The sequence below is a fragment of the Chiloscyllium plagiosum genome, unplaced genomic scaffold (genome assembly GCF_037043375.1).
Source record: "Chiloscyllium plagiosum isolate Xiang-an unplaced genomic scaffold, Cpla_swu_hap1 HiC_scaffold_45, whole genome shotgun sequence".
In the NCBI taxonomy this organism is placed as follows: domain Eukaryota; kingdom Metazoa; phylum Chordata; class Chondrichthyes; order Orectolobiformes; family Hemiscylliidae; genus Chiloscyllium; species Chiloscyllium plagiosum.
Genome location: NW_028270183.1, coordinates 8,451,391 through 8,464,658, shown reverse-complemented (window position 1 = coordinate 8,464,658; position 13,268 = coordinate 8,451,391). Strand labels below are relative to the sequence as shown.

The window sequence follows — 13,268 nt, the reverse complement described above, 5'->3', positions numbered from 1 at the left end:
TCTTGCCTTTGTTCCAAATACCCGCACACCATTTTTTTTCAAAATAATATTTGAGTGCCACTCATGAATGTCTCAGTTGAACCAGTCTCCACCACATTTCCAGACAGTGCATACCAGACCCTAACTGCTCACTGGGTGGACCTATATATTTCATATGTCACTCTTGTTTTGTTTGCACATGACTTTAAATCCATTCCCTCTTGTTCTCTCTTCTTTTACAAATGGGGCCGGCTTCTTCCTATCTACTCTGTCCAACCAGCTCATGATTTTGAAAACCTTTATCAGATGGCCACTCAACCTTCTTCTCTCGAAGGATACTATCCTAAAATGCTATCTTGCTTTTCCATCCTTCCTGTCTAGGTGGACCAGTTCACATTTTCCCACATTATGCTCCAGTGGCCAATGCTTTGGTGCTTATTTAACCTAACTGTATAGGATCAATCAGCACAGAAGATGCCCTTCGGCCCATCAAGTCTCTACACCAAAAATATACTGCAATTGATACCAGTCTCACATTCCCTCACTCTACCCATAGTCTTGAATGTTATGACATTTCAAGTGCTTATCCAAGAACTTTATAAAGGTTGTGAGGTTTCCCACCTCAACTAACCTCCTCAGTACAGCCTTCTTCTATCCACTTCACAACCTACTCTCCCACCTATATTTGTGTTTTCAGCAGATTTAGCAACATACATTTTAGTCCCTTCATGTAGGTCATTAACATTGGTTCTGAATGGCGAAGATTTGAGCATTGATTCCTATCGCACCTCATTAATTACAGCTGGGCCTATCTGAAAATGACAAATTCATCTCTATTCTTTGCTTCTTGTTAACTACCAAATCCTCTGTCCATGCTATTCTGTTTCTCATTACAACACAAGCCCTTATTTGGTGCAGTAACTTTTGATTTGACATTTCATGGCAAAGGCCTTTTGGAAATCTCAGTACGCCACATCTACAGGTTCCCCTTTGTCTATGTTCCTCCATGAATTCTAAAGATGAACTCAAACATACTTTCTCTTGCAGGGATCCCCGTTTTTCTTAAGCACCAAAAACTTAGATTGGGATCAGCTGATAGTCTTGAGCCCCTTTGAGCAATTTTTGTGTCTTAAAGAAACAAAGTTACTGGTGATTCCCAAACTTTGGGTTCCAAAATCAATATTGGAACTCAGTTGATTGCCATAGTTATTGAGTATTTCATTTTGGTTAGGATGGAATATGTTGGTGAGATGTAGCAAACCTACATCCAGACAGAATATGTTCTCACTGCATATCTTTCTCTCAGAATCCACAAGGTGTTATTGTGAGGAGGGACGAGATATTTGCCAAAGATGCTAGTGGTATTACTGGAAGCACCTTTAAAGTACCCGAGATTGTGAAGTAAGTGGAAAAAGTGTAAAGTACAACCACAGCTCGGTGCCAAGGCATAGTGAATAAATGCTCTTAAATTGTTCATTGACTTGGCAAGTTCACAGTTTAATGTCTTTTCACAATCGTAACTAATACGGAAGCTATTAAATGATACCACAGCTTGTCAAACAGTAAACTAATTAAGCTATTAGCTAATTTTAATAAGATTATATATATATATTAATAAATGTTAATTGATCATCATGTGACACTCATGACTAATTCTTTCCAAAGGGCTGATGAAGGGCTTTTGCCCCAAATGTCAATTTTTCTGCTCCTTGGATGCTGCCTGAGCTGCTGTGCTTTTCCAGCTTCACTCTGATCTAATTCTTTGCAAAGACTAGTCACAGTAGGAATGTTACAGTCATAGGATTTAAACTTTAGATACTTGTGTTAAGTTCTCCTGGAGATTAACACAACGAAAGATTATTGTTCTTGAAGTGATTCTGATGCTTAAAATGTGAGAGCCTTCATTTTGTGCATAATGGACAGCAATACGAAACAATTTGATTTGTAGAAGAAAATAATTTGATTTACTCTGGAAAACCTCACTCAATCTACAACTTAATTGAAGTCATGCAAACAGCATCTTCAATTTGCACATCAACAACAAATATAATGTGGCAATGTGTGATTTGTATTTATATTTCATATCATTTGTAAAGTTTGAATTTTTGAATCTCGAAGCAGTGATATATGGAGTTTTCTGTGTGTCTGAAAAAGTTAGTTATTAACTTGTAAGTGTTTTTGTAACCATGGTAATTTTTAAAAACAGTTTTTAAGGACTTTTTTTAGGATTATGATGATTCTATGACTCCCTTTTTAGGGTTTTTTTTGCCGTAGGAACTTTTATAAGTGTTACAACAGGGCGGTGAACTCTCCTGCTAATTAAACCAAAAGGTCACCTTGCCTCGATCTGTTAAAGAGAACTCCCAAACTCCACTATTTAAAGAAATAAAATCAATTTATTCTTTAACTGTAAAAGTGAACATTAAATAGCAACAATTTACAAATCTAAGCCCCGTTTCTCTTAAATGCTTCTTATCTACCTCCAACTCTATAATGAGATTCTGTTCCAATAAAAGCCCATATTAAAATTGCATCAACTTAATTTCAAAATCACTGGCTGAAGATTTCCCTGGGTTGTCTTTGATCTTTTGTTACAAAGATGTTACCTTTGATAGAGAGTGCTGGCAGTTACACTGTTGATGGCAGTTACTATCTATCTGACTCTCAAAATGTCTGCTTCTTTATTCCCCAAAAATTGGATTGTCTCATTGCAGGGTTTGATATTGGCAAAAACAATAAATTCAAGCTCGACTGGGTTTTAGTATCCTGGGGCATAAGTTAAACGGATTGGCTAAATTTGAATGGTTGTCAAAACAGCAATCAAAACTCAGGTATTTGTCTCACAGCCAAATATTAGATATTTTCACTTCTACAGTATACATTAAGACTGCTAGCTAGTCACACAACAGATGCCTGTTAGCTCTCAATGCAAAACAGCTTTCACTCTCTCTTAAAGGTACAGTACACTCCTTCAACTGCATAACACAACTTAGCAAATATGCTGCAAAGTTTCTGTTAGAAATTTCTAGACCTTATGCACCTGTAAATATCAGTCTGAGAGGGAGCAGTGAGCACAGAGAGGCGGGACACGCTACCAGCGCTTCACTGGAGACTCTTAATGTTGATGTTACCTAGTCATGGTGACGAAATGTCTGAAAACAAACCTTCCTGCTCAGTGAGCTAACTTACATACTTAACACTGTGAGTAGGCGTAAAAACCAGCCATTAAAAAAAACAGTGATCACACTGTGAGTCGATATAAATATCAGTCTAAGAGGGAGCAGTGAGAAGTGCAAGTGGGTATATATACAAAATAAAACTGAAAGAACTGTGGATGCTGTAATTAGAAGCAAAAACTGAAATTTCTGGAAATGCTCTGCAGGTGTGGCAGCATCTGTGGAGAGAAATCAGAATTGACATTTCTGGCCGCTCACCACCTGGTGTTACTAATGGTGTTCTTGAGAAAATAAGAGCATGGTCTCCGAAGGGAAGAGTCAATTAATGCAGACTTAGGCCTTTTTTGTGACTCAACTAGACATTAGGAGTTTAGAAATTAAACATTTTCAATTGGGGTTAATTTAACAGTCAGTGAATTAAGAGGTTGAGAGTTATACATTAAAATGAATAGTTTTAGCAAGCACTACCTTGCAACACAGTTTTGTTTTTGACATAGTGGACTAGCATCTGAGGCCAATTCCTTGCATTACATGGTAACTCCAAATCAATTCACATTTTGCTCGAAGCCTTCCCAGCTGACCCTCTGGCTTTCGGAACATCAGATCTCCCAAAAACACACTCTGAGCTCGATTCCACTTGGAATTTTCCAACTACTAGGTAGTTACTTCATGCAGCTTCCACTGCCTGCTCATTTGGTCCAGAGCTTAAAACAAAATTGTACAGTATTCCTGCAGCTCAAGGAGGGGTTTCACAGAGTTGAAATCTCAGTCAATTTATCCCCACTTGGTTTATTGTCGTGTCACTGACTCAGTGCAATCTCTGATTATCATTTGGAACTGCTCACAGATGTTAAGGTACAAAAGGGAGGTGTGAAACCTCTTATTAAATACAGACCCTTCATTCCATTAGAATAGATTCCCCACTGTGTGGGAACAGGCCCTTCGGCCCAACCAGTCCACACTGACCATCCAAGGAGTAACTCACTCCCCTCAGACTAATGCACCTAGCGCATAGGACAATTTAGCATGGCCTATTCACCTGACCTGCAGGAGGAAACCAGAGCAAACCCATGCAGAGCAAACTCCACACAGACAGTCACCAAGAATCGAACCTGGGACCTTGGTTCTGTGAGGCAGCAGTGCTTAACTTATTTCTTTAGTTAATTATGGGCGGCACAGTGGCAAGCACTGCTGCCTCACAGAGCTAGAGAGTTGGTTCAATTCCCGCCTTAGGCAACTGTCTGTGTGGAGTTTGCACATTTTCCCCGTGTTTGCGTGGGTTTCCTCCGGGTGCTCCGGTTTCCTCCCACAGTCCAAAAATGTGCAGGTTAGGTGAATTGGCCATGCTACACTGCCCGTAGTATTAGGTGAAGGGGTAAATGTAGGGGAATGGGTCTGGGTGGGTTGCTCTTCGGTGGGTCGGTGTGGACTTGTTGGGCTGAAGGGCCTGTTTCCACACTGTAAGTAATCTAACCTAATAATTCAAAATGCTTTGTTGAATTTGAACTTTATTGTTCAGTGTGTTCTTTAAACAAAAGCTAACAAGAGCTAAGTTTGCTTTGGTATTTGGGGAATGTATTTTGATTAAATTAAATAGATTTTAAAATAGTAGAGACCCATAGATTTGCCATTCTTTATAATGAATAAAGCAAACATCTGAAATTTTTTAACTGATGTATTTTCCAGCATTGGAGTGTGGAAGATTGCTGCAAGCTATAAAGAGGCCAGCCATGTCAATTACACCACTGAGTTTGAAGTTAAGGAATATGGTGGGTAAATTGAACTAATGTCTACTTTCTTCTGTGCCCTGCCTTGTCTTATTAAAACAGATACTGAAAGGAAGACACCTCAAGGTATAGGTTTAATAAACCAGCATAAATGTTACAGTTTGGAAACCTAGCCTTTTGTTCTGCTACATTTGGCAAGGTGGTGGCAGGGTGGTGCTGTCACTTGATGAGTAATTCAGATTCCCCAGGCTGTTCTCCTGGGAGCATGGTGTCCCACCATGGCAGTTGGGGAGATCTGAACTCAACTAAAAGAAAAATCTGGAATTCAAAGCCAGTCCAATGATAACCACGCTAGCACTGCCAGATGTCATAAAAGAAAAACCCTACTGTGTCCTCCAGGGAAGGCCATCTGCTATTCTTACCTGGGTCTGGCTGACATGTGACTCCAGACCCGCAGCATTGTCAGTGATTCTCAACTGCCCTCTGGGCAACTAGAGATGGGCAATAATTGTTGGCCTGTGGGCAGTGGCACTTCCACCCCATCAACAACTAAAATAGAAATTGTACAAAACCTATGACAAAACATTTCAGTGCACAGGTTGTTCTGTTATTATGTGCGTTTTGTTAATGCAAACTCACTGTATCGTGATTGAGGAAGTGGGGCCGCTGTTTCTAAAGAACAATCTTTTAAAATGTGTGTTGGTTGTAACGTGACTACAGCAGCAACACTTTAAACATTGTTTGTAAAGTGCAATTTTTCTATAACACAGGGTTGCACAAGAATGCAACCATCGTGCTATTGAGGAGCTGACTGTGTTGTTGTGATTTTGCAATTAGATGCTAAGATCACTCTGTTGAGTTGTAGGATCTATTCTTCAGCTGCCAATGGATCCTCCCTTCTGCATAATTGGTTGGCACTGCTGCCTCAGCACCAGAGACCTGGGTTTGATTCCAGCGTGAGGTGACTGTCTGTGTGGAGGTTGCACATTCTCCGTGGATGTACTCTGGGTTCTCCAGTTTCCTTCCACAGTGCAAAGCTGTGCAGGTTAGGTTGATCGACCGTTCTTAAATGTCCTGTAGCGTTCAGGGTAGATGGGTTAGCCATCATAAATGCGAGGTTACGGGGATAGGGTGTGGGTGTGGGATGCTCTTCAGGGAGGCTGTGTATACTCGAATGGCCTATACCTATGCTCTAGGGGTTCTATGTTACTTGATACGCTCATAGCTGGTAGTGGTTGGTTGAATGGGCGCCCTGACAATTTGCCCTGATTAAGTCTGCAGCAGGCAGGTCTCTGGATGGTGCATTGATCATTGAGGCCTTTAATCGACACCAAATGAAGGTCCACATCCTGCAGCATACAGGATGCTTGAGTGTGGAAACCATGACGAGCAATCCTGTGAGAGATGCTGCAACATTTGGATCCTTTCTTCAAAAGCCATCTGATAGGTTAGAAACCAATCCTTGGAATGGACAAGGTGGGTGCAGGACTTGCTGAGAGCCATGCCTTGCTGTTTCTCATAGGGAAGGACTCAGTGGCATTTTCATAATAGATCCCAAAACTTTCAGTGATCTTAATATCTGGTCACAAAAACCAGTGCAATAGCACAACTTACACCGCCCATTCCCCCACTATCAGTTGCATCCATTGACCAACCCAACCTCGGCCATCACTTGTCTGTGACGTAGAATCCAGCAAGGATTTTACACCCTGGAAGAATTATTATATTATCTAACAATATTCATGACTGAATACCACTTGGCAAGTCTTCCACAACAGACGTGACCAGTGCCCTCCAAGGGCCATCCTTGCCTTCATTAACATCACCATCATGCCAGGTCAATAGCAAGCTTGTTGACACTGACAGATAACCTACTCAGCTCAAGATGGCACAGTTATATTACAAAAAATGTTCGTCTAAATGAAAACCAAAAGATTTAGTTTATTCCCATTCTAGTCCCATGATATTATTGTGCCAAGTGTGTAACATCAAATTTGGAACTTTAATCCCTGAAGATTTCCATTGATTAATGTATCCCTTGTGGCACAGTGGCTCAGTGGTTAGCACTGTTGCCTCACAGTGGCAGGAACCAGGGATTGATTCCACCCCCAGAGCACCATAAAAGTCGTTGTCTTGTGATTCATTTGACTGTGACTGTCTGTGTGGAGTTTGCACATTCTCCCCGTGTCTGCGTGGGTTTCCCTCAGGTGCTCTGGTTTCCCCAACAATCCAAAGATGTTTAGGTTCTGTGAGTTGGCCAGACTAAATTGCCCATAGTGTTCAGGGATGTGTAGGTTAGGTGCATTAGTGGGGGTAAGTGTAGAGCAATGGGGAGCTGGTCTGGGTGGGTTACTCTTCGGAGGGATCGGGTTGGGCTGCAGGACCTGTTCACACACTGTAGGGAGTCTATTCTCAAAAAAAATCTATTTCTGTTGGTAAGGGAGGTTAAACTCTTCACGCGACGTTTGCTTGATTCAATATTTATAAAGGAGCTGCGCTGTGAGGTGATGGATACAGCTTCCTCAATTCCACTCTATCATTCTGTTTCATGTGACCAACCTGTGATTTCATGCATTAGAACGAGTTGAAAAAGTTCATGAAACTATTTTTTGGTTTTCACTCTAGGATTTGTTTCTCAAAGAGCACCATAAAAGTCATTGTCTTGTGATTCATTTGACTGTGATACCTCAGTGTGTGTCTATGTTTGAATGTAAAACAACACGGGAATCAGTCAGTAATTGTAATATTTTAAATGCTGTTTTGACTTGGCTTGTTTTGATAGTGTTACCGAGTTTTGAAGTTACCCTTGAAGGAGAAAAGCATTTTTTCTATGTTGATGATAATAGACTGGATGTTTCAATCACTGCAAGGTTAGTATTCTCCCTTCAGAGACCAGCTTTCCTGCAAGCTTGCTCCAATGACCATTTTAACAGTTCTATTTTCTCATTTTTAGATTCACTTATGGAAAGCCTGTTGAGGGTCGTGCATTTGTTATGTTTGGAATAATGAAGGATGGTGAAAGGATAGGCATTCCATCATCACTTCAATCAGTAGGCGTAAGTACAAAAGCAAAAGATTACTGGAATATTACTGGATGGTTTTGGGATAGTGTAAGGGAACAAGCTGAGAATAGTTCACAAGTCGGCGCAACATTGAGGGCCAAAGGGCCTGTTCTGCGCTGTATTTTTCTATGTTCTACGCTGTATTTTTCTATGTTCTAAATGTGGGATTTACCCAACTGCCAGCATATTCATCTGGATTGGCATCACATTGACAAATAAGGCATGTTCATCTGATAAATACTGAAAGAACGTGGATGATGTAAATTGAAAACAAAAGTTGCTGGAAAAGCTCAGCAAGTCTGGTAGCATGTGCGGAGAAAAATCATTGTTAATGTTTCAGGTGCGATGACCTGAGGAAGGTCTGCTTTTGTATTGGCATGTTCGTTTGGATTCGCATCACAATGATAAGTGGAAAAGCTTAAGAGTTTGAAGAATTAACCAAGTAGGAAAATAACTGTTCTCTTGATGAGGAAACATTTTCACATTGAAAAATACTTATATTGTCGTACAAAACCGACAGCTATCAACAAAACAAAGTTATTTAATGTTCTTGGCCCTTGAAGTGATGTAGGATTTAAAATCAGGGATAGAAAATCAATCACACTGTCCAGTGCTTTCAGATTCTAAATATCCAGTGCCCAATGTGGACTGGACTTCATTACAGATACAGAGGACACACTGGGCGTAGGTTTGCTTGCTGAGCTGGAAGGTTCGTTTTCAGATGTTTCATCGCCATCATGATGATGTCACCTAGTATGGCTTCATTAGGAGGCTCACTCTTGATGTTACCCAGTATGGTGATGAAACGTCTGAAAATGAACCTTCCAGCTCAGCGAGCAAACCTACATCCAAGAACCTCAACCTGAGCTACAAACCTTCACAAAACTCACAGAGGATACACAGCAGAACGTTAGAAAATTATTGAATAATTTATTTGATAGGGTCCTGCAGTTATTGTAGGACTCTGGCCTGATCTAAAGTATTTAATTTCAGATTATAGATGGACGAGGGGATGCTTCTTTGACAAGTGAAGTTTTCAAAACCAGCTTTCCTGACATTTACGAACTTGTAGGATGCTCAATCTATATTACTGCCAGTGTCATAACACATACAGGTATGTATATTTCATTGTGCATAATATGGTTAAAGGGCAATCTTGTACGTGTGATAAAGATGTGAAAACAAGGATTGATTTCTGCCTTTAGTATTTATATTTACAAATAGTGAATCTCTATAAATGTGCCAGAACAGTGTTAATTTTGTGACAGCAGCACAAGCGCCAGCTGGAATAGGCCATTCCATAACAGCTTTATTGACCTTTCGCCTCGATTCCACCCTATCCTATCCCTACATGACTTTAGATCCAAAAATCTATTGATCTCTTTCTTGAATAGACTCATTGCTTGAAAAAGCCATGGCTGTCCATCTCTCAGCCCCTGACCCACAAGTCTCATTCCTGATGAAGGGCTTATGCCCGATTCTACTGTTCCTCGGATGCTGCCTGTGGGTCTGGAATCATATTTAGACCAAGCTAGCTAACGATGGTACTTCAGAAAGTAGTGAACCAGCAGGTGTTTTACAACAATTGATAGAGGCCGTATGTTCTCCCTTCGGCTATCATTTTTATTCCATATTTATTCACTGAATCCAAATTCCACCATCTGTTATGGTAGGATTTCAACCCAAGTCCCCAGAACATTGTCATTTACAATACTGCCTCATCCAAGAAAGTATGTCAGTAATGTTTAACTGACATAGATCAGTTTTGATACAAACCAGTTACTTCAGTCCAGAGGCTGAACACTGTTGTGTATCTGGTGTCATAGGTTGACCAGCCCAGCTAAGGGTGATAAATTATTTTCCCTGAAAGAACTAAATAAACTTGCAGAGTTTTTCATAACCATCTGACTTCTAAAAAAGTAAATTTTTTTAATCAACCTGGTCAAAGATGTTATGTCTGAAGTGGGTGGGATTTGAACCTGGATAACCTGTCTCTGAGGTAGGACACTACCATCGTGCCACAAGATCTCTCCAACACTCTGATCATATCGTGGTCAATCTTAAAGAGACTGTTTATTTTATATTCTTTGTAATGAGTATTTTTATTCCAGATTCATTAACTAATCAAACTTAAATTCCCCTCGATGATGGGATTTGAAATTGGGCCTTTGAAGCATTTGTTTGCGCCCCTAGGTTACTTAGGCGAAAGTGGGTACTGCAGATGCTGGAGATTAGAGTCAAGATTAGAGTGGTGCTGGAAAAGCACAGCAGGTCAGGCAGCATCCGAGGAGCAGGCGAATCGATGTTTGTGCATCGTTGTTGTGCAACTGTCCCTCAGTGAAAGTTAAAAGATTTATCATTTAAAAATGTAGTGAATTCACTGTGAAACCAATTAGTGAAAATCCAATGAATCGTTAATCTGGGTTTGGTTAATTGTGTTCTCTGTTTATTTTCTGTGAAAACAGCGCATCAGAGGCAGTGACAGTGTTTCATTTAATAAGCCTTTAGCAGAAATGTTTCACTTCTGGTATTTGCCAAAACACTGTACATTTAATCATATTTCTTTTTGCCTTATGATTTAGGCAGTGACATGGTTGAAGCAGAAAAATCAGGAATAAAAATAGTCACCTCCCCATACACCATATTATTTACCAAGACTTCCAAGTATTACAAGCCTGGAATGCCATTTGATTTAATGGTACAAACCTCTCCATTCACCTCATCCTTTCTTTCTACACCTTACGTACGTATCGTTGTCCCATGAGAAATTTTATCTTTCTTCTTTATCTGAGGTCTACGTAACAAACCCTGATGGTTCACCAGCCAATGGAATCCCTGTGATGGTCAATGGAGGACAAAGTCACTCAAAAACCCAACATGATGGTATTGCCAGGTTGACATTAAATACAGTTGGACAGCCACAAAATATACAAGTAAAAGTGAGTACACTAAATAGAGAGCTATAGACCAATGAGGCACAAAGGAGGCCTTGCTCGCTCAAACAGCCACCTAATTTGGTACAACCTTTCTGCATCTTTTTCCTAACCCTACATGTCACATCCTTTCACATATATATCCAATGTCCTTTCTGAATATTACTATTTGTCAAGGATCAGACCAAACCCCCTCAAAGTATATTTTAAAAAAAAAATAGCCTAGATCCTAATTTTTTCTTATTTTAAAAGTAATTGCCATGCGTTGTGTTCCGGATCGGTCAAACTACAGTCTTGAAGCAAAGCACACTTTATTCACACATTGCAGTTAAATGCAACAAAAGGAAGAATTGGAATGACTTAACTCTATTGGAAAACAGAACAGAATAATAGGTTATTTAACTACTCTCTGTCTTTTGCCAATAAGCCAATTATGTGGAGTACACTTAAGAGGGAGAACAGGAGATTGAAAAGGGGACATGAGACAGCCTTGGCAAATAGGATTGAGGAGAATCTGAAGTGATTCGTGTATGGAATGAGCTGCCAGAGGAAGTGGTGGAGGCTGGTACATTTGCAGCATTTAAAGGGCATTTGGGTGGGTATATGTATAGGAAGGGTTTGGAGGGATATGGGCCGGGTGCTGGCAGGTGGGACTAGATTGGGTTGGGATATCTGGTCGGCATGGACGGGTTGGACCGAAGGGTCTGTTTCCATGCTGTACATCTCTATGACTCTATGAATATTTTGCATCAGCGTTCACTGTGGAGGGGGATTTAGAAGATAGAGAATGTGGGGAAATAAATAGCAACATCTTGAAAAATGTCCATTTTTCAAAGGAGGAAATGTCGGATGTCTTAGGAAGGTGGATAAATCCCTAACATTTGATCCGGTGTATCCTAGAACTCTGTGGGAAGAGAGGGAATAAATTGCTGAGCCCTTTGCTGAGGTATTTGTATCATTGATAGCCACAAGTGAGATGCCAGAAGATTGGAGGTTGGCTAGCATAGTGCCAGTATTCATGACAGGTGGCAAGGAAAAGCCCAGGAACTATATATTGGTGTCCAGTTCTGGTTGCTCAGTTATAGGAAGGATGTTATTAAATTGGAGAGGGTTCAGAACAGATTTACCAGGATGTTGCCGGGTATGGAAGGTTTGGGTTATAGAGAAAGGCTGGATAGGCTGGGATTATTTTCATGGCATCATGTTTGGTACAACATCTTTGTTATATGAGAAGTAGGATAAAGATTGTTTTGTCCATTTCTTCTTTATCTGAGCTTTATGTCACAAACCCTGATGGCTCCCATAAACACACCCTTGGCAAAGGCAAATTCAGTAAAAGAGATTGTCTCACATGCGATTCTAGCAGCAGGCAGAGAACCCCAGTTTTTAGTGGTAACACAGATGAAAAACAACTTCCATATCCAACTCCAAGACCCCAGGAGCAACTGTTACTGAAAACCAAAGCTAAAAACCCTGGGTGCTTGACCCCCATCCATTCAGGCTGCTTCTATATTCCAGTTGGGAATCTGTTTAGCTCAGCTGGCTGGATTGTTTACAGAGTAGTATGATGCCAACAGGGTGGGTTCAATCCCCCTTACCGGTTTGAGTTTACCACAAATGACTCTCTTTCTCAACCTCTTGCCTTGCCTGAGGTCTGGTGGCCCTCAGGTTAAATCACAACCAGTTACTTCTCTCGAATGAGTGAGCAACCCCTATGGTCTGGTAAGATTATGGTGGCACAGCAACAACACATTCCAACCATTTAAAAAGAAACCCAAAGCCTCTCAAATTGTTTTGTTTATTGGCTCCGAGTGGACTGCTTAACTCCTCTGCCTTGACCTTTCTTCATAAACGAACCAGGAGAAAATACAGTCCTCAAAGTCATAGTAGTGTCACATATTGAATCTACTTCCACCATCTACTTTCAGGGAATTCATTTCGTATTGCACTCATTCACAAGATAGCGAACAGTCTCATTTCGTTTCTTTACAACTATTTTAAATTTACGTCCTCTAGACCCACAAATGGAAGCAATCTTTCATTTCTTACTCGATCACAACCCTTCATAATTTAAAATGCATCTATTAAATTCTCCCTTGACCTTTTTTGCCAACAAAGAGAATATTCTTTACTTTATGACGGTGAACAATTCAATGAACAATTGCAATGTGATTTCAATTGAAGATGACAGAATGTCAGATCTACTTTCTGTTTTATTGACCTTTAAAAACTAATGTTCCATATGCATTTGGGCTCCAGATTAATTTCCTGAACACAGAACTTCCCTTGTTTCAGGGAAGGAAGGAATTCCAGAGGGAGGGAATCCAGTCCCTCCTTTCGACCTAAGACATGCCCAGTAGTAGTGGTGTGATTAAAACTGGGATGATTGTC

The 13,268-nt window shown here is 40.5% G+C and overlaps 1 protein-coding gene across 1 annotated transcript in view; it reads left to right on the top strand.

The window, feature by feature from the left end:
* The window catches only part of LOC122552261 (complement C3-like), a 115,016-nt gene that overhangs the window by 13,291 nt on the left and 88,457 nt on the right, over positions 1–13,268 (top strand). The window contains exons 5-11 of the mRNA XM_043694948.2: positions 1,286–1,380; positions 4,842–4,924; positions 7,665–7,752; positions 7,836–7,938; positions 8,938–9,058; positions 10,527–10,642; positions 10,737–10,883. Of these exons, the coding sequence (XP_043550883.2) occupies positions 1,286–1,380; positions 4,842–4,924; positions 7,665–7,752; positions 7,836–7,938; positions 8,938–9,058; positions 10,527–10,642; positions 10,737–10,883 (753 nt within the window). The remainder of the gene's footprint in view (positions 1–1,285; positions 1,381–4,841; positions 4,925–7,664; positions 7,753–7,835; positions 7,939–8,937; positions 9,059–10,526; positions 10,643–10,736; positions 10,884–13,268) is intronic.